Raw genomic sequence first — 21,253 nt, 5'->3', positions numbered from 1 at the left:
TTTTGAGATTGTTTCTGACTATTATAATTGCACGTTTTTATCCAATCTTAATTATTTTAGGTCCTTAAAAATCCAGCGTATAAATAAAATGTCGAAAAGAATGGATTACCCATGAAAACAGTTTTCATGGCAACTACAAAAGGTATAAAAAAAAATTTTTGCGTTGCCATAGCTCGGTAACTAAGGAGTTGCGACCCCATGTTTATGTACAAAAAATGATTAAAATTCTCTCCCTTACCACCTTCTGAAGTATTTAAGATGGCTCCTGAAACACCCTGTGTACGCTTGAAATATAAGGCACCATAAAACTGCGGCCAAAATTGATCTATTTTGGGAATACATTTTTGCTCACATGGCAGATTCATTAATTTTATTATTACCTTTAAGCAAAACTTTCCCTTGGTAACTTCCTTCCGTAGCAGATGGTTGCTGGTCAGGAACTGGTATAACTAATATTGCATCGTCCAAGGCAGAATTCCACCCAACGGGAAGCAGGGCAATTTTATCATTGGGATGAAAAACAACGCCTTTGGTGACCGTGTACCGACACACAATGTCGGCATCGGCAGGATACCAGTCCCAGACGTCATGAAAAATCACCTTGAATTCAACGTGAAGAAAAATTACTTTCACTTAATCCATAAGGTTTAATATGGCCATACACAAATAAAGTCGTACAACGACGAATGTACTCTGAAAAAGTTAAAAATCAATCACTTACCTTGGCATATTGTGATTGTGAAATCAAACTGATCCTTCCTGCATTATTAGTATCTAATTGTATGCCAACGGTAGCATCCAGGCCGTTTTCACCCATTGCTTCGAGAATATTTTACAGTACTGCACGACTGCACTACTTAGAAATAAGGTTAACTACTAGATTATAGAGCAGACGCAGTGATTTTAAAAATATACAAAGCGGTAAAGTAAACTATAAAGTACTACATAGTTCAGTGGCTCGATGTTCACCAATGACAGCGATTTTGAGATAATGAAAGTTCAAGAAACAACATGACAAGGATTATTCAACAACACTGACGACATATGTGATGGATTGGGGAAACAATCGATCGTTCTGCATAATCGAATACATATGGGCACAATCGAAAGGCGGCCGTAAACAACCGATTTCCCTGCGGTTGAAAAAGAGCGGGAGAATTTTCAAAATTAGACTTGACCTATTTGTTGGTTTATTTTACTCACATAAAATGTAAAGCAATATTTGTACAAATCATTTTAATACACGAAATACGTCCTTAATGCTAAAAATTAACATAATTAGCCATACAGTACTTCATATGATATTACCACATTAGGTAGGTACCATAAATACTCTACACTCTACTCTACATAGTAATATAAACTCTATGGTTGGTACACTCCATGCAGACTTGTTTCTATTCGTCAAACTAAATAACTTGATTAAATTGCAACTTGAGCGGCAGACTGCCTCATCTTACCCCGCTTAAAAATTGTGACGAAATATAACAAGCGTTCTTAACGCCGAAGTAAGTGATTAATGCCTGAAATTTTATGTAACAAAGCGCATGCCCACAAATCTATGTACACACATGGTTTTCGAAAATAAGCCGCCGCAGCCATCTAAAGAGGAAGAGAGTGCATCAGCCCACGTCTGTTTCCTAACAAGCACGTGGTTGAACTGGTTGAACTACACACTATATGTGATGAAGTGTCGTTTGAGCTTTCACATTGTTGGTGCCGGTGCAGCACCATCCCTCCTCAGAGTTGACGCAATGCCGTTACAGTTCATTCCAGCCAAAATCAACCACTGATTTGAGTATTCTGTCGAAGTTTGCTGAATCCACCTCCCTCTAAATGAAGGCACAATGGGATAAAAAATGAAGAGTAATCTGTCATTTCATAAAACTTAGAACATGTTACAAAATATGTGAATATGCTTCTAAAATCCTTAACAAGGAGACATATTGGAATTAATTTCTGCTGGCAGAAATGAGTATGGCATTAATGGTGTCTGTTTCACTTACATTTGAAAATTGTTTGAAGACAGCAGAACTCGACAGAGATATTTTTTCTGGAGTGGAGAGGGATCTTTAAAATGGCTTGGCTCCTGAAAAGTTGTCCTGTTAAAGCTTCCAGGTCAGATTGCTCAGAACTCCGGAGAAAGAAGAAAAAGTGCATCTGGATGGAAAACTTCAGGGGGAAGGAAAAGTGCTTTAAACTGAGTCATGTCCCTAGTAAAAATACTCCTATGTCATGATCTAATTCAAAATAGACTCACCCAAGCCAAAATATCACCAACAGTTCAACGCACTTTTCCTTCCTCCTGAAGTTTTCCATCCAGATGCACTTTTACTCCTTTCTCAGGAGTTCTTAGCAATCTGGCCAGGAAGTTTCAACAGGACTATAGGTTATAGTCACCAGGCATTATACTGCTTTGGTAGCCAAGTGACCAGCAATGGATTAGATAATAAAAACAAGGCAGTAGAATATAGCCCAAATGACCAGTAGGACCTGAGGGGGCCCGAGCCCCCTCAAAAATTCGTTATGGAGGGGGAGAAAGATGTGTCAGGCTTGTCAATTTTCCCCAAAATGTCGAGTAATCAAGAGTTGAGTTTTCAGGGCTCTAACGTTGATCTTATGTCTCATCTAGAATGCTAAAAAAACGTTAAAACTCACTTCATATTAATAAAATTTCAAGGGGCAAGACCCTTATATGAGCACCCCCAATATTTTTTATAAATCAGCACCCCTGCAAATGACAAAAGTATTCCTTAAAAAGAGGAATCTCATAACAGTTGGGATATAAGCATTCAGGTAAGAAAGCAATTCATAAGGACTTACATTTCGAGCATGCTTTATTATGGTTAGGATAATGAGCAACAACAGCAGCTGAAAAATAGAAGATTTTGAAATGTGGTTTTACAAAAGAACGATGATGATCAAATGGATGGATCATGTGCAGGTCCCACAGGGGCAGACTCCCCCAGGCCACGGAGTTAAGGGGCTGATAATTTAGATTGGTACCTAAGAGTTCTAATGCAATTTCTCTTTGGGGAGGGGGTCTCACACTCAAACTCTACCCTGGGCCACAAGAAGTCTATGGCCGGCCCTGATCATGTGAATATAATGTTTAACCCTTTCGCACCGGACGTCGGGTGGAGCCGACTGGCATTTTCATACGCAGAACACCTGACGTTGGGTATAGCTATCGCAGACTTTTCAGCGCAAAAGACCGGACGTCGGCTCTGGCCTATGCGAGGGAAGGGAGGTGACCGCTGATGTAGCAATTGCCAGATGCATTCAGGCCCGGCCTGAGACCCAGCTTAGGGCCACTCCTCGGCAATTAAGCCCGACCCTCCCACTCATTTATGGTCATCCTCACCGCAGGAATCCATTGTGAAGTGGTTATATATTGTCAATAGTTTCTATAATAATATATTTTGGTGCATTCTACAATTTTTATACTTTGAAATGAATTCTTCGTTTTTTTTCTATGCATGAGCAATTTTTAAATGAAATTTTAGTGTTCAAAATAACATCGACTTCCAGACTTATTACCTTGTATTTACTAACTTAGTTGTTATTAATGCTGGAAACCCATTTAAAATTCAACAATACTTAAAAATGTTAGTGATTCTTTTAGAAAGGTAAATTGTTGAAAATCAAATACAATGTTTGGTTGAAAAAATCACCGGTAACGCAATGAGTTGACTGTGGATTCATGCTATGATAGAGTTAGAGGGTCTACACCAGTGGTCGGGGTAAGGGACCGGCACCCTGTGAGTCCCAACTCACGTTGGGCTAGGTCCCAAATCTGAGGGACGAAAATACCCAGGCAACTCCACCCCAAAAAAGAGCTCCATACAGAGAGGTCTAAAATATTCTCATGCTATTCATAGGACGAAAACATTTCCATGTTGTAGGCACTGGTTGGAAAAGGTTGAGTTCTAAGAAGACCGGGAGTGAGGAAAAGTCTTTGAAAATCTTCGGGAGATCCACGTTGGAATCTCGGCTAAGCAGGGCCGGCCTTAGGGCGGGGCGACCACCCCGGGCCCTGCGCTTTGGGGGGCCCCGCGTTCGTGAAAAAAAAATTAAAATACATGATAGTTTTGAAAACGCAATTTCAACTACATATTACTGTATTGTTAAGTCCGTGCAAGACAAAAAATAATATTATGAAAAAGGAATAATAATGCAGTATTTTTATTAATTTATTACCACTTTGACCTGTATGTGAAACAAAATCTTTTTTCATTTTACAGTAATTGCTTTAGGCTTACAACTAATTAACTTTCATAATCTAACTTATAAAAATACGTACCTAATGAAAAAGCGCGCTTTCTATGTTTATTTTACATTATAATTTTATGAATAAATATAATCATAAATTTTATTTGTATTATACTATTTTGAACTCAACTGCGTGATGGTATCATAACGGCGTAATTACGAAGTCTGAATTTGGGAGGGGAACACATACTTAGCCAGAGAGTGGTAGGGATTCAAAATGCTCGAGTTTGTAGATGGGGTATAGAGTTTAATATTTTAAGTGGAGGGCCCCGCACTGAAGTTTCGCCCCTAGCCCTGCACCTGCTAGGGCCGGCCCTGCGGCTAAGTCAAATATTTTTTCATGGTGAACTTCATCCGTTGGTGAATTTAACAGGACAATTTTACTGGCCATATCATGAGATCATTGGCATACACAGAAAAATTGTTGGGGGTGCATTCAGTGCATCTTTGAGGAATTATGTTGCCAGGAGTGGCTATGAGCTTTTTGTTATTTTAGCAAAACAATGGCATTCTGTGAAAAAGGACTATTTTAATATTCAAAATTCCCCTAATCTGTCCCTTAGTTAGTGGAATGCTTCCCAAACACACTTGGGAAATAGGTTGGGAGGGGATTACTGGGGCCTTCTGCCTCTTCTGACCCTCCTGGTAGAAAAAATGCTCAGGCCTTCTTGGCAAATTTTCCTGCACAGTTTGAAAGACCTAAGAAGAATTGCGATCCAGGTACTGCAAGTGGATGGAGTAGGGGTCACCAAAGGACAAGGATATCCTGGAGGAACAGAGCAGAGTATATCGCCCCAATTGCGCCGGCTGTGATGCGATTTACATCGGCCAAACAGGGAGGAGTTTTTCCATCAGGGCGGCCGAGCACCAGATGTGTCATAAACAGGGGAAAGATCATTCACAATTTGCAAAACACCTTATCGACATGGGGCACATTAGTAACTTCATCCCTACTATTCTGCACTTTGAGAAGAAAGGCCGGAGATAAGACGCCTTGGAAGAGCTGGAAATTTTAAGCCACAGGGACTCATACTTGTTTAACGACCACCTTTACCCTTCTCGTTCCCCCCTCCTCCACTTTCCCCCTTACTCATCCACCCACCCCACCCACAGTGACACCAAACCCAGCTCCAACCCCAACCCCTACCTCCCCCTAACCAACGGCCCCCGGAAATTTCCCTACCCAACCTTCTTCTATGTATACTGTAAATTTACCTGCATTTTTCACCTTGATAATGTTACTCTGTAACAAAACCATGGTCGGTCTCAATAAATTACCATCTGGAAATAGCAAAATTGTTGATCCTTCTATTCCTGCAAGTGAAGTTTTATATGGAGTAAAAATTGTGTTTTATTTTTGCTGCTGCAGTCTAAGACTTGCTCTATTATAAGACATGGTCTCAGGCGTTACTTTGTGGAATTGCTTCATCATAGAATAAAATAAAATTACTTTGTTGTATTCCACACTTTAATTTAAATAGCACGACCCGGGCTACAGCATCTATAATGCTATCATCAGGTGGATCATGATGATCAATTGATGATAGCATTAGATGCTGAAGCCCGGGTTGTGCTATTTAAAATAAAGTGTGGAATACAACAAAGTAATTTTATTTTATTCTATGATGAAGCAATTCCACAAAGTAACGCCTGAGACCATGTCTTATGATAGAGCAAGTCTTAGACTGCAGCAGCAAAAATAAAACAAAGTAATTTTATTTTACTTGCTCTATTGATTGGTGAGGAGGGGAATTGTATTATTTGATCAGCTCTGAACATTAAAGTGATGCACCCTCTTAAGGGCTCTGCAATCATTCAAGCAAAACCAAACTATCAAGAGCCTATTTTATTAAAGTATTCTAATGATTAAGGTAAGTAAATATGAAGTACATACTTAAGAAGCATTCTGGCAGCCTCTATTCCCCTCTTCAATTCACACTAAGGTGAATTCCATTCTACATAAAAAATCCTATTCTCTTCCTTCCTCTTCCTTGTTTACCAAACGTTTTACCCTCACTTTTAACAGTGTGTTCAACATCCCCTCCCCACCACTGGTGCAGCGAGGGTGGGGTTTTGGGGGATAAACCCCCCCCCCAGAGCTCATAATTTTTTTTAAGTTAAACCCATTTTACTTACTTGCATTAATATTACTTATATAATTTTGTAAGGATTTTAAAAATATTCCTCAGAAAGTCGTAAAACTCACTATGTATCCTAATTTTTCTCTGGGAGGGCCCCTGCACCTCCTGCTTACCCTGGTGGGTATGCCATACCCCCAGACACCTACATCTTAGTTGCGCCTAAAACCCATCCTAGCCTTAATTCGTAGCTGCACCCCTGCTCCCCGCTAAGTACTCGCTCCATCCACAGCTTCTGTCTCCTCTGTATATCATCTAAAAGCTACCTCTCCTCACCCACCTTGTCCAGCACTTCGTCATTTCTCCTCCTCTCCATCCACTTCACCATCTCCATTCTTCGCCACACCCACATATTGAATGCCTCCAGTCTTCTCTCATCCTTCTTCCTAAGTGTCCATATTTCTGCACCGTGAAGCACTACTCCAGCAGGAACCTACGTTCACCAGGAATTCACTAAAGCTGGAAATATCCTGCTTATTAAAAAAAAAGTAGGCACTTGATCTATATGATATTATGTAATGCCTAATGACTACAGATATTTGCAGCACTGAAGGGAGCTGTGGCTGCCTTGTATGCATTCATTTTACACTCCAATACGGAAATGGTATTAAGAATATTGACATGCCATTTTCTTTATATGATAGGGTAAACCTTATTCTCTGTTTCGTTTATGAAATATTTCATCTCCTATGACTTCTGGGACCTATTATAGACTTCGATATTACCATGTGGTCAGGGATGTGTCAATCAATCAGTTTATTTGTCATTAAATGATGTAAATCATCGTCAAAAGATACATACAGACATAAAAGGAAAAAACAATATGAAAAAATATAAAAACAGCTGTCATCAAAAGAAACTGAAAAAGTTAAAAAAAATTGAAACAGACTGTAAAATATACTTACACTTTTAGTAGTAGTTTGCAGTATGGATCCCATAGTGAGAGAGAATCTCAAAAAGCCTGATTATTCAGTTTTATCATCAGTTTCCAGCAGTGGCGCCGACTCCATGGGGCCTGAGGGGGCCCGAGCCCCCTCAAAGATTCATTTGGGGGGGCGGAGCCCCCTCAATAATTCAAGAAAATAATTAAGTTATATTATGCTTTGTGAAATCACAAAAATATATTGGCAATTTTTATTTCCCATGTTTGACGATAGTTACCTTTTACATAAATTTAACAATGAGTGTTGAAACAAGGTTAAGCAGGTTAACTGAATGAAGTGGTGTAAATCATGGTAGTGTTTCGGTGCTGCGACACACTTTGAATTTAACCTCTTCCCGGGGCAAGACCTCCGATATGGGCCCCCCCAATATTTTTTATAAGTCGGCGCACCTGGTTTCCAGTTCACAAGATGAAGTACATGTATGAATTTCCTCAGCCTTCAAAACATCAATGCAATCAACCACTGACTAATCTGAAATCAAGATGTGCTCTCCAAGTGTATACACTTAAGGCTTATAGAATAACTCTGATCAACATTTGCCTGAATCTCAAATATGAAAAATTTGCCTTAAAGAAAATATGGAGTTTAAATTTTCTCATTTGAAGTCCATTTATTTGATAAGTTAGTTTTTTGTAAAATTAAGCCTTGGAAGCCGAGTCACAAGCATGGCACTAAAGCAAGGTTCGGCAATAAGCTTGATTAGTTTACACATCCCCACTATTACAAGCTATCCTGTAACGTGAATCTTTGACTGGTGGCTGTTCAAAATGAAGCTTTCACTCACCCGTACTGGTGTTGCTGTAGGCAGTTCTCCGGTGAGTGAATCATAGAATGCCATCACAGAACTTTCTCCGGATGCCTTCATTACAGTTCAGTCCTCAATCTATACAGGTATGGAAAAACAATCATAACCAAACTAATATAACTGCCAGATTCTTCGTTAAAACTATTGTGGGTGGTTGTCATGGCGATAAAAATTTTTAGGGCTATTTTGCCACCTCAGTGTTCGGGTGGCCCGACTGATTCCTGATTGATGGTGGTCACTTTCTCAATAGGTTCCATAGAGAAAGTAACTAGCTTCAGTCAGTAAACATTGAGGCCACCCAAAACTGACATGAAAAAATAGCCCTAAAAACTATTATTGCCATAACTGCCACATGGCAACCACCACCAATATTAACCCTTTGCGGTCCAACGTCAAGGCTGGCTCGACAAATTTAGTGCTAAAAGCACTAGGCTTGACGTAGCATCAGGTCTTACTTCAAATTGAGCGCGACATCAAGGCGAAGCGATTTATACAAGGGCAATGTTTCAAGAGATTAACTGATTTGCCGTCAACTCGAAGTTAGACCTAATGCTACGACAAGCATAGTGCTCATAGTACTAGACTTGTCGAGCCAGCCTCGACGTTGAACCACAAAGGGTTAAGGATTTATGTAAACTTATAAATTATAGTACCTCTTGCATCTCCCATTTCTAATTTAATATCAAATACAATACAAAAACAAAAATAACTCTAGCATATTTCTTTTATCATCTTGATTTTCATTTCACCTGTTATGAGAGCACTCGTTTATTTGATGATTCGTTTCATAAAACAGAATATGTATACATCACACAATTAATTCAAATCTCTATCCCAGAGTATAGCTGTTTTTTGGCAATTGCATACGTTTTAACCTATAGGTTACTGTCCACAAGTGAATTGTGCTTCCAATGGATCAAATAGTTCACAGGTAACATGGTAAGAAAAATTGATTCTTTGAAAATCCTGAGTCAATCATGAGAAATCAATAGCTCCAATAGGGTGGTTTCCTATTATTTTTTTATTGCCTAAATCGAAAGATTATTACTCCTGGAGTACGTATTTCACGCTTTTAGATTTTTAAATGACGATATCTATTTTTCGCGATTAAATGAAAAGTGAAAATTTTCAAGCGCGCGAAAACGCGACGCTTAAGTATGAATGTCGGGAAGTCTCTCCGCGTGACGTATTTCTGGTTCCCCCTCCCGCCCTGCGAGGTGACCTTGAGGCGAGGCTTAGCGGTGATACGACGCAGGCTGCTAGTGGCTAGCCTAGTACCCTGCTGACTGGTAGCGCTTGGCTTAAATAAGGATTATTAATAACTTATCAAACGAGGAAAACTTTCCGACCTTAGCCAGTTTTAATAAGTGATTGTTAAGACATGTTTCCCTGAGCTCTGCGCCTCATGCATGCAATGGTAACCTCAGACGACGTATAACTCCTATCTTCTCGTATAGAAACTAGGTCCCTGTGACGTCACGTGGAGTGGCATCGCATGGGCGCCAATCTGGCCCTTTTCAAATGAGGATAAAAATGGACCATTGCCATTCGTCTAACCCGGTATTTCTAAAACAAAATAATTTGTATATTATGAATACACTAATGGTGGGTAACGAATCGCAATCAATGCCTTTCGTTTTCTTTGATGAAGGAAACCACCCTATTGAAAGCGCAGCAAACACTGACTGGCACTTTCTCAATATGTCCCCTTTAGTAAGTAACCAGCTACGGTTAGTCAACATTGGGGCCATCCAAACTCTTGACATGGCAAAATAACCCTAAAAATTAATATCACCATAACTGCCAAATTGAAAGGTGTTGGTTAGGATTAGTAAATGCTATTAAGATTAATGTAATGATATGAAGGCAGGGAAAAGTTTTCGCCTGCCAAACAAGAAGTTGCAGGCTCAAGTTCCGCCAGGCTAGGAATTGCTCTTATCGTGAGCATGGATGTTCATTGTTACTTGAAAAAAAAACCTCATGTAAAAGGCCATTGCAATGCTGTTTTAGTGGTATAAGAATCAATTCAAAAATAAGAATTTTGCAATAGATTAGCCAAGGTTTTGCAATACATATGTAGTTGATTCATCTAGGATTTCAATGAGGTTTCTGAAATTGCTTAAGAAATTTCTTTCGGCAATCCCTGAGGTTTCCCATGTAAGCATTGTGGTGAGGTTTTCAAATGTTTTACAAAACCTTCATAGCCACAGTTGAAAAGGATTTTGATGAAATGCTCTTGAAAAGCTAACTAAAGTCTTTTATTGGCTCATTATGTATTTTTGTCAGGGATGTGATCAGGGCTGGCCCTAGCAGGTGCGGGGAGGTAAGCCTAAAGCAATTACTGTAATTAATTAATTAAAATTACTGCATTATTATACCTTTTTCACAATATAATTTTTTTCTAGCACGGACTTAACAATACAGTAATAGTTTAAATTGCGTTTTCAAAACTATCGTATATAATAATTTTTTTCACGAACGCGGGGCCCGGGGCGGTCGCCCCGCCCTAAGGCCGGCCCTGTGATAACTTTCGAATTCAGGAACCTTAAAAGTGTGCAACAATCCTTTGGAAAAGATGTAGTACCTTAGAAAATCATCTTAACACTCACCTTACTTTAGTTTAGGGCTGGGAATGAAGCGGAGGTTTTTCAGAAAGAGGCACATCAGAAAACCTCCCGCAAGCAACTTGGAAACCACTAAAAAAAACCCTTTTGTATGTTCTTCAAAGAGGTTTAAATTCACAAAACTTCATCAATCTCTAAATAGAAAGTTTCTAGTCGAAGGAGTTTGAGAAGGGAGGGAAGAGGAAGGCTGAAATGTGCCCTACCTTTGAAGACAACAGAGGGATGGAAGAATCTCGTGCCATGATTAACACTTTTGCACCAACCATTGAATAGCTGGCCCAGATTTTACAAAAAAAACACCTTGTGCCATACAGCAAAAATATTTAAATACCCTTAACTAGTTCACAGAAAAATTATGATAAAAATGTTCCAAAGGAACTTGTACTTGGGAAAGCATTTTCCTAAGGACTCCAGAGCAAATGATAGGAAAGGTAAGGTGAGCTACTATCAGGAGAACATGATTTGATGTTCCTAGAGAAAGGAAAGGCCAACCTATAGAAGCGATGGTCCTGAGGCTTTTCTCTAGATGGGATAGTTTGACATAATACTTGCAAAACTTTCAAATATATTCCAAACAGTGAAGGATGCATGATAGGGACAAGGGTGCCTTGAGGTAGCCTCCCAACTGCAGTGGGGGCCTGAACAAAATTACCATTTTCTCTTGCATAAATTGGATACCCAAGCTAGAGCAGCTCCCCCCTTGTCCCTCCCTGGATCTGTCACTGGTTCCAAATGCCTCCCTGGATCCGTCATTGGTTCCAAATGGGTGAGAGGATAGGTTGATAGATTCCCTAGATAGCTGAGATGGAGAGAGATGATCAAGTGGAAGGCATTGAGTGGAATTGGCATTGCCAAATGCCAATTTTTTAAGGAAACACTTGAATATGATCTGATGCTATTAAATGACTAAAAATATATCAGCGGGAAGAAAAAAAATCTCCAAAGTACAATGAATTTCTTTTACAATATGAATAAAATTATTTATTATGTACACTTACAAGTAAAACAAAATAAATTTAACAATATCCACAAAGATCAACATAAAATAACAATTTACTCTCCGTTTCAATCTGGTGGAGAAAATGTCTTCTCTTCAAGGAAGATCTTATTTCTTAGGTAGTTGATCCTTCAGTTTTCGCATTCTATATCCTAAAGGATGAGATTCATTCATCCATGGTCATGACTTAGACCTCCACACTTTGCTCTACAACAGCAAAATTTCATTCTTTGAAGAACATTCAATCTGCGAACCATTTACAATGGAATTTTTGAAGTTCATTTGGCACAGTAGAAAAGTAATTTTTTTCATTCCATCAAATACCTGAAATAATAAAGGAAAAATGATCAGAAATGTTGAAGGGTGTGCTCAATAGTTTCTTAATGTCTGTCTGCTATGATCCTGTATCGATTGTTCGATACTATCGATTGTATTGGATGTTTTGTCGATTGTGTGCGCGCGCACTTCCGGTGCACGCTAGTGGTCTCTCTGTGTGTTCGCGCCTAATGTACCATTGAGTTGTATCCGTTTATATCCGAATATATCTTGTTGAACTAACGCTGTGTGAATCTTATTACCACTGCCATAACTCCTTATAACAGGTTATGGGCCCAGGGATCGTGCTGTGTGGTGATAGACGTTAGTGATTCGGTAAATTGGACATAATAGAAAAGGCGAGACCATGGCGGATCAAGATGAGTTGCTGGATTCGGATAGGCAAATGAATCCAATCCTGAGCAAGGATAATTACGAATATTGGAGGACCATGTCGGAGGCGTCGATGATTTTTCTGAACTGCTGGGACGCAATCAACCCGGGGCTGAGTGCAGACGAGTTGAAGAGACCAGAAAATATGCGCAAGGACAACAAGGCTCGCGCATACATTTTCCGGCATGTGCGCCCGGAGTATCTCACAGACATCAGCCATTTGAGGTCAGCCAAGGAGTGTTGGGACACCTTAGAAGAGATTCATGGGAGGGCTACATCCATGGATATAGCTATGTGTCTCCGAGAGCTGGGTAGCATTGAGAAGACAGAGGCGATGGACATCTCAGCGTACACTGGGAGGATACAGGAGCTCTGCGGTAAATTAACCAAAAACGGCATCGTATTGCAAGACCACGTTGTGGCCTCCTTTATATTGGCGGGACTCGTGAAGGATCCACAGTATTCTACGTATGTGAGAATAACAAAGATCAATGAGAAACTGACGTCTAGGGCGGTGAAGGCAGACCTTCTGCTTGAGGAGAGAAGGATTAATGCTGCGGAGTCCTCTGAGCATGGCAGTGCGTTGGCAGCGCGGAAGTTCAGCAGGACGAGAGCAGCCAACAACGGAAAGCAGAGGAGCACTGCTGATCAGAAATGCTATAAGTGTGGTAAGTGGGGCCACATTTCTTACCAGTGTGGTGCGCCGAGGGGAGACAAGTCGGAGGAAAGAAAAGGAAAAGGCGAGGAGTCACGGGAGAGACACGAGAAAGGAGGGGACAAGCCGAAGTTTAAAGGACTCATATCGGCGTTTGCTTTGGCTTGCTCCCAAAGAAAGTGTGTTAGTTACCTAGACTCATGTGCTTCGAACCACATGACGCCAGACCGTCACCGATTCTTTGATTTCCAACCTGCCACCGGAGAAGTAAAGATTGGAAAGGGACGTCTGGCCGTGAAGGGGAAGGGAACTATTGTCATCAAGTTAGCAAACTCTTGTGGGGGCTGGACCGTGTCACTATCAAATGCTCTGTGGGTACCTGAGTTGGACGTGAATCTTGTGTCTGTCAGACAGCTGGCGAAGAAAGGTGTACAGACCGTGTTCAGATTAAATGAAGCTATTGGAGAGCATGATGACGGTGATGTGTTGTTCACCGCCTTAGTGGAAAATGGTGTATATTATTTAGAGACTGAGCCAGATGAGAGCTACGTCGCAAATGTTTCTGTCAACGATGAGTGCAATGGTGGTACAGAAATCGAAGTATTTCAGGCCAAAGCCTTCAAGAGTACGTTGTGGCACGAGAGATTAGGACATCTCCATGAAGGTGCTATGAACAGAATCCCAGGTCTTGATCTCAAGAAAGAGGATTCCAAAAGGGACGATGAATTATGTGAAGTCTGTGTGAAGGGTAAAATGACTAAGTTGCCATTTCCGAAAGTTGCTCATCACAATTGTGAACGCCCTTTAGAAATTGTCCACAGTGACGTAAGTGGCAGGGCACAGTGTCAATCGTTGGGGGGAGGTCATTATTTTGTGACTTTCATTGATGATTTCTCTCGATTCACAAATGTCAGGATAATCAAGAAAAAAAGTGAAGTATTTAAATGCTTTAGAGAATACCAGAGAGAGGTTGAGGCTCAGCATCAGGTGAAAATAAGTGTTTTTCAATCAGACAATGGTGGCGAATACACAAGTGTTGAGTTTGAGAATTATTTGAAGGCTGAGGGTATTCTGCATCGGAAAAGTGTGCCTAGAAACCCCGAGCAAAATGGTGTGTCTGAACGTGCCAATAGAACACTAGTGGAAATGGCAAGGTGTTTGCTTATTCAAGCAGGGCTTCCTGTTTTCTTGTGGGCTGAAGCAATAAGTTCAGCATGTCATATCAGAAATTTGTGTCCATCGTCTGCAATTGAGAACAAAATTCCCTTGGAATTATGGAAAGGAGAGAAGGCTGACATCCAAGGGGAGCTTTCTAGATTGCGGGTGTTTGGTTGTAAGGTCTGGTATCTGGTGAGTCCAACTGGAAATAAGTTTGACTGTAGGGCAGATGAAGGTATTTTTGTGGGATATGATAGAGAAGTGAAGGGGTACAGAATCTATTTGCCAAAAAGTAGGAGTGTCATTATATCATGTCATGTACGTTTTGAGGAGAGGGTGTTCCCGTGTAAAGAGATGTGTGAAATCACTCACATTCCAAGGAGATATAATGATTGGATATGGCATGTGGATGATGAAGGGACCTTTGACCCGGATGAGCCTGAAGTCCAGAGTGATGGTGAGTATGAGGAAGGAGATGATGATTTTTTCTTGGAGAACTTGATGAATGGAGATGAAAATCATGAGGGGGTACTTGACGATGGGGTTAACTTGGGAGTTGAAAATGTACTTGCTCCTAGGAGGTCTTCCAGACTTCGAAAAGAAAAGACTCATTCTTGTTGTGGGAACATTGCAATGATTAGTAGGGCTCAAGATCTGTGTGTGTCCATTTCTGTAAATGATGCCTTAAGGGGAAATGAATCTGGAAAATGGAGATTAGCTATGGAGGCTGAATTAGAGAACCTTTACAAAAAGGATGTCTGGGACATTGTCAAGAGACCGTTAAATACAAATGTGATCGATTGTAAGTGGGTTCTAAGTACCAAAAGGGACTCAAACAGACCTAAGGCTAGACTTGTAGCAAGGGGATTCTGGCAGAGACCTGGGGTGGACTTCACTGAAACCTTCAGTCCAATTGTAAAACGCAGAACATTGAGGATTTTACTTGCTCTCTGTGCTGAGAATGAATGGTGTTATGAACACATTGATGTTGAGTGCGCTTACCTGAACAGTGTCTTAGATGAGGACATATATATGGAGCAACCTGAATTTTTCGAAATTGAGGGAAAGAATAGGAACCAATATGTGTGCAAACTAAAGAAAAGTCTCTATGGGTTGAAGCAAGCAGGGAGAATGTGGTTCAAACACATAAACAATATTTTGAAGGGTATGGACTTGAAACCTTGTTTGAGTGATTCATGTGTATATGTAAATGAAACTAAGGATCTCATTGTGGCTGTGTATGTTGACGATTTTTTGATTGTTGGGAAAAAGTCTATGATTGAAGGTTTTAAGGGCAAGATTAAAGAAAAGTTGGATGTCAAAATGTTGGGCTCTGACACCCAACTTCTTTCTGTTCATCTACATATGCCTGACAGTGAGACAGTTGTGTTCGACCAATCTGCCCAAGTGAGTCAAATGTTAGAGTTATTTGATATTATGAATGAGACTGGGGTGTCAACACCTTTAGCTAAGGAGTGTGAAGCTGGTTTTGATATTGATTGTGATGAACCCTTTGATAAAAAATTGTATGAACAAGCTATTGGTCATATAATGTATGTTGCCACGGTAAGCCGTCCAGATGTTGCATGTGCCATAGGTAAACTAAGTCAAAAGTGTGTAAATCCTACTTTGTCTGATTGGAGAGCTGTGAAGCGTGTGTTTAAGTATTTGCTCAAAACGAAAGAGTTGAAACTTGTTTATCGAAAGACTGGGAAAACTTTAAGGGTGTTTTGTGATTCAGACTTCGCAGGCTGCACAGTGGACAGAAAATCCAGGAGTGGGTATGTCTTTATACTGGCTGGCAGTGCTGTGTCTTGGTTGTCAAGGAAGCAAAAGATTGTGTCTCAATCAACATGTGAGGCAGAATTTGTTGCAATGCAGGAAGCAGCTAGAGAGGTTGTATGGGTATCATCCTTGTTGAAGGAATTAGGGCAATCCTTTTACTGTCCTCAACCATGTAAAATTTTTTGTGATAACCTGGGAGCCATTTCATGGTCCAAAGATGAGGTTGTTGCCGAAAGTTCAAAGCATGTCCAAGTGCGTTACTTTTATGTCAAAGACTGTGTATCCAAGGGTTTAATATTTTATGAGCACATCCCAAGCTCTGAAAATGTAGCTGACATTTTAACCAAGGGATTAAACCGTATAAAGACTCAGAAGTTCACTAAAGAATTGGGGCTGCAACTATGAGCAAAGGGGAGTGTTGAAGGGTGTGCTCAATAGTTTCTTAATGTCTGTCTGCTATGATCCTGTATCGATTGTTCGATACTATCGATTGTATTGGATGTTTTGTCGATTGTGTGCGCGCGCACTTCCGGTGCACGCTAGTGGTCTCTCTGTGTGTTCGCGCCTAATGTACCATTGAGTTGTATCCGTTTATATCCGAATATATCTTGTTGAACTAACGCTGTGTGAATCTTATTACCACTGCCATAACTCCTTATAACAAGAAACACATCTCTTACTGAAGAAAAAGAATATACAGGGTCCTTTCAATTTTTATAGTAACATATTTTTTGCATTATTCTGAGATCATTTCATTTTAAAATAGATTGTTATACCCTAAGCTTCGACCATCAGAAAAAGTGATCAGACATGAATGGAGGCATTCAAAAACTGGTGCTGGAGAAGGATGCTGAAGATAAAATGGACAGATTGGGTGAGAAACAAGGAGTTACATAGAAGATTAGGAAAAGGAAGCACACTATGGATCACTGTACAACAAAGAATAACATGGTGGATTGGCTACCTTAAGAGACAAAGCAGTTATGCATGGGAAACATAATGAAAGGAAAAATTGATGGAAAAGTCCCCAGAGGGACAAGTAGTAAGAGTAGATCAAGAAGGATACAGGGAAGAAGAGCATCTGGAAGGTAAGAGACCTAACTTGGGATAGGGACACATGGAGGGCAGCACTATACCAATCAAAGGATTGCAATATGTACCATGCATGCATGTGAAGTCTGAATCACATTCATTTTCTTTCCTTGCAAATATCGTATTTCTCCGAATATAGTCCCCCCCCTAATTTAGAGACTTAAGTTTCGGGAAAAATTATAAAAATGCATCCGAATATAGTCCCCTCTTTACTTTTACCATTGGCATTTTTGGAAAAAAAGGGGGGACTATATTCAGACAAATACAGTAGTGACCACTGAAGCGATCGCTTTTCGCAACGGGAAAAGTGATCACTCTATTGCAGAAAAGTTTTCTGAGGATGAACAGCAAGCCGCTGCTTGAAACGTCGGGAAACACGGGAGAAAACATCAAGCGGTGGAAAACCCAAGAAACTTTTCTGCAGCTGATATGCCGGGAAAACCTAAGATCATGATCGCTCCAGTGATCATTTTTCTGAATCACATGGTCCTTCCTGCTGTCGCCTTTTGCATCACTTCCGATATCACAGTTCGTTGTCATAGGACCCGCATCATGAAAACATATATGTAACGTGTTTGTTTATCTATGTCGTTCCCACAGTTGTCAAACGTTGCACTGCAATCACTCAGTAGGAATGCATTCTGATTGGCTGAGATGGGGTTTTAGTGACGGAAAAAGCGATCAGACGAGTGATGAAAAAAGTGATGGAAATCCTCATCATCAGAGTGATCGCGAAAAACAATTGCCGGCGACGATCATTTGCGAGAGATCACTCGGAAATGAAGGATAAAATGATCATGTGATTCAGGCTTAACACTCTACCCAAGTTATGGCAGTGAACCAATCCTTTATTTATTCAAACAAAAACTGAGGTAAAAAATTAATTGTTCATTCAGGGTTCGAAATGCTGATTGCAATATCAGTGAAACATCTTATCAGATAAATATGAATGCTTGGAGAAGTACACCAAGAACACTCATTCTTACAGAGATATACTCTTAACTAAATTGGCAAAGAAATTGCTGGATCTCCTTTCAGTAGGTCTCAAGCTTTTCAGATAAGCATAAAAAATGGCCTTAGAACCATTCTATAGCCAGGCAGTTGGCCATAAATTTTCTTGTGGTGGATTTTGGGTGGCATTTTGTCTATTTTGAAATCTGGAGAGGGTCTGAAACCCCTCTCTGGCTATATGCCTGATTATATAAATTAGGTATTCAAAGCTTCAATTATTAACTCCAAAAATTCTTTTGCAATATGGATATTTGTGCAAAAATATTGGAAAATGCCCTGCTATCCTCTACTCATTAATGGTAAAATTGCTAAAAATATATGAGCGTTCTTACCGCTGCAAATGCGCATGCATGCTTGCAGAGAGGGAAAGTTGTTTTTGTTTCCATCACAGCCTCCAAACTGGAATTCCCGACACGTTCTCAAATGCTGATCATAACTCCACCTCGGTAAAAGAGCTCGACAATGACCCCTGGCTGCTGGGGGCTGTTTGCAGGCTGCCTGTGTAATTGGTGTCACTAAAAAGAGAATATAAAGAGATGTAAGGCAATCTCCTGATGACTTTTATGCCCTAATGAATACAATGAATGCATTGAAATACATTTGGACAAGTCTTTAAGCCGTGAGCAAGAATTTTTTTTTGCTGTGAAGTACACATATCATCTTGTCAAAGCTACTTACACCACTACCAAATTGGGGTCTTTCACTCAGAAATTGTAATTTATCAAAAGAATTCAGCAGATGGGATGGAAAGAAATGTTACAACAAAAAAAAATTTCCTTCTACATCCCTCTTCCCAACCCTTTCCCCTCCATGAACTCTAATTAATATCATCCCCTGAAAAGTAAACAAATTCCCTCTGAAAAAGTCTTGGTCTGCAAAGTAATGGCTACAAATCATGGGTGGAGATTCAGGGGGCAGATAGAACCTAGCCCACCCAACTTAAATGGTAATTGTTCCTAGAAAAGTACAGAATCTGTGCATTCAAGTACAATGGAAACAAAAACATCAAAAGTTTAAATAAATTTTAGTTTTAGATAGTACTTAAAATGTTGTTTTCAGAGGCTTAAAATGTTGTTTTCAGATGTTCCATAGCCCTTAAAACCCTGGCAGGATTGCTGCACCCCCAACATAAAACTAAACTTCACATATGCTACAAAATGTTGGACAGTAACTGAATCAGAAAATGGGCAGTGGCGCTGACTCCATGGGGCTTGAGGGGGCCTGAGCCCCCTCCATAATTCGTTATGGGTGTGAGGCTTGTTGATTTTCCCAGGAGTGTCCAGATATCGAGATTAGAGTTCTCAGTGTTCTAATGTTGATCATATGACTCTTCTAAAATGCTTAAAAAACTTTAAACTCACTACACATAAAATTTCTTGGGGAAAGATCCCCAGTTTGGGCCCCCCCTAATATTTTTTGTAAGTGGGCGTCCTAGAACATGGGGTACACAAAATAAAAGCGGAAATAAATTTGGGGGTATGCCTAAGACCCTCCCTAGCCACGTGTCTGGATATGGTTTGAGGGGAAGTGAGAAAGATTCAGTATTATGTAAATACCTATCAAGGCATTGACAGGAGCAGAAAAGTCAAAGGGGAAGCAATCATAATGCGGTGCTATAGATGAATGATGAAGATACAATGTACTGACTGAGGGAGTACGAAATAAGTAAGTGCTCAGAATGGGGAGGAATAAGAAGCCTTCTGGACAACATTAAAGAAGACTTTCTCGCAGGGAGCAAAACTCAAATGTTAAACTCGATTTAGTTGCGCGTAAAATTATTACTACTGAAGTATTCCACCAATTAAGATAGGTTTCTAAGGAATACTTTAGAAGCAATCTGGCAGCCCCCCTCCTTTCAAGGACTTCCCTCTTCAACTCACAACAAGGCCTACTCCCTTTCATTTTATCTAAAAATCCTATTCTCTTCCTTCCCCTCCCTCGTTTACCCAGCATTCTATCCTCTAACATAGTTGTGCGAAAAATCCACAGAGAAAAAGTTATTTGACTTGACCGGGATTCGAACCCGGATCCCTCGATTTCTGGCCAAATGCTTTAGCCATTAAGCTACTGAGGGATCATTATCCGTAATGGAAATTTGTGGACACAACCAGACGAGGTGGTATGGACTGCTGAGCATATTATGCGACTAGCAGTCCATATCATGTGCACAGCCACTCTTTGTATTCAAAGTTCGGGCTTTGCTCTCCGGCTGTGGCACTGTGCACGCTTATAAATATACCAGAAATGGAGGGGTCCGGGTTCGAATCCCGGTCAAGGCGAATGATTTTTTCTCTATGAATTTTTCGCGCAATTTGTGCATTGCTAGTGACTTTGTAAAGATATCACCGTGGCTAGTCCGGGTATACTTAAATTCCTCCAACACAGTTTTCAACATCCCCTCCCTGCTCAGTACTCACTCCATCCATACCTTCCATCTCCTCCGCATCTCACCTATGCGCGCAGTAAGTCTTGAAAATTCATTACAAACTTTACTGGTGTAAATGAAATCTAAAAGCGAAACGGTGCAGTAGCAACGTAGGTACCTGGGGGGCAGACACAGGTCTTGCATCCTCTCTGCTGGTCCCACTGCGCCTTGGGTGCGGTTCTGCACCCCTTGGCCTCACAGCTCTCCCCCAATGGAATGCACTCATCCTCTGGCCTCACGCTCCCCTTCCTCTTGATTGACTGACCACGACACTTCCTTTCACAGTCATCACGTGTCTTGAACCTTCAACAAAGAAAGAAACACACTCAGTGAGGAATGGAAAGGGGGAGTCTCAGGAAGCCCAGCCCCCCAGAATTTAGGAGAATAAAGAAAAAAGCAAGTTGAAATGAAAAGTAGTTACAATCTGGTACAAGATGATGGCTCCGTGAGCCCCAAAAGTGTCGTTCACATTTAATTATAGTGGAAAAGTGCAAATCATGTTCATTTCTATGTGTCAAACTTTTTCAATATCATACCGGAACCGGTTGAGCTTAAAAAAACCAATTATTATAATGTAAATAATCATAATGAATTATGCACGAAGGCATGGTGGGAGTATACGGTGATACTAAGTTCCTT

At 40.5% G+C, this 21,253-nt stretch overlaps 2 protein-coding genes across 2 annotated transcripts in view; both read right to left on the bottom strand.

Annotated features, from left to right (window-relative positions):
* LOC124169050 (tax1-binding protein 1 homolog B-like) overlaps window positions 1-1,069 on the bottom strand; it is a 39,381-nt gene extending 38,312 nt beyond the window's left edge. The window contains exons 1-2 of the mRNA XM_046547520.1: window positions 722-1,069; window positions 381-600 (exon numbers count right to left, since the gene is read on the bottom strand). Of these exons, the coding sequence (XP_046403476.1) occupies window positions 381-600; window positions 722-817 (316 nt within the window). The 5' untranslated portion in view covers window positions 818-1,069. The remainder of the gene's footprint in view (window positions 1-380; window positions 601-721) is intronic.
* Window positions 1,070-11,860: 10,791 nt separating this feature from the next.
* LOC124169400 (carboxypeptidase inhibitor SmCI-like) overlaps window positions 11,861-21,253 on the bottom strand; it is a 35,653-nt gene continuing 26,260 nt past the window's right edge. Inside the window, exons 3-5 of the mRNA XM_046548000.1 lie at window positions 20,733-20,917; window positions 18,522-18,704; window positions 11,861-12,104 (exon numbers count right to left, since the gene is read on the bottom strand). Of these exons, the coding sequence (XP_046403956.1) occupies window positions 12,097-12,104; window positions 18,522-18,704; window positions 20,733-20,917 (376 nt within the window). The 3' untranslated portion in view covers window positions 11,861-12,096. The remainder of the gene's footprint in view (window positions 12,105-18,521; window positions 18,705-20,732; window positions 20,918-21,253) is intronic.

This window comes from Ischnura elegans, chromosome 12, assembly GCF_921293095.1.
Source record: "Ischnura elegans chromosome 12, ioIscEleg1.1, whole genome shotgun sequence".
In the NCBI taxonomy this organism is placed as follows: Eukaryota; Metazoa; Arthropoda; class Insecta; order Odonata; family Coenagrionidae; genus Ischnura; species Ischnura elegans.
This window is presented reverse-complemented; position numbering and strand designations above follow the sequence as displayed.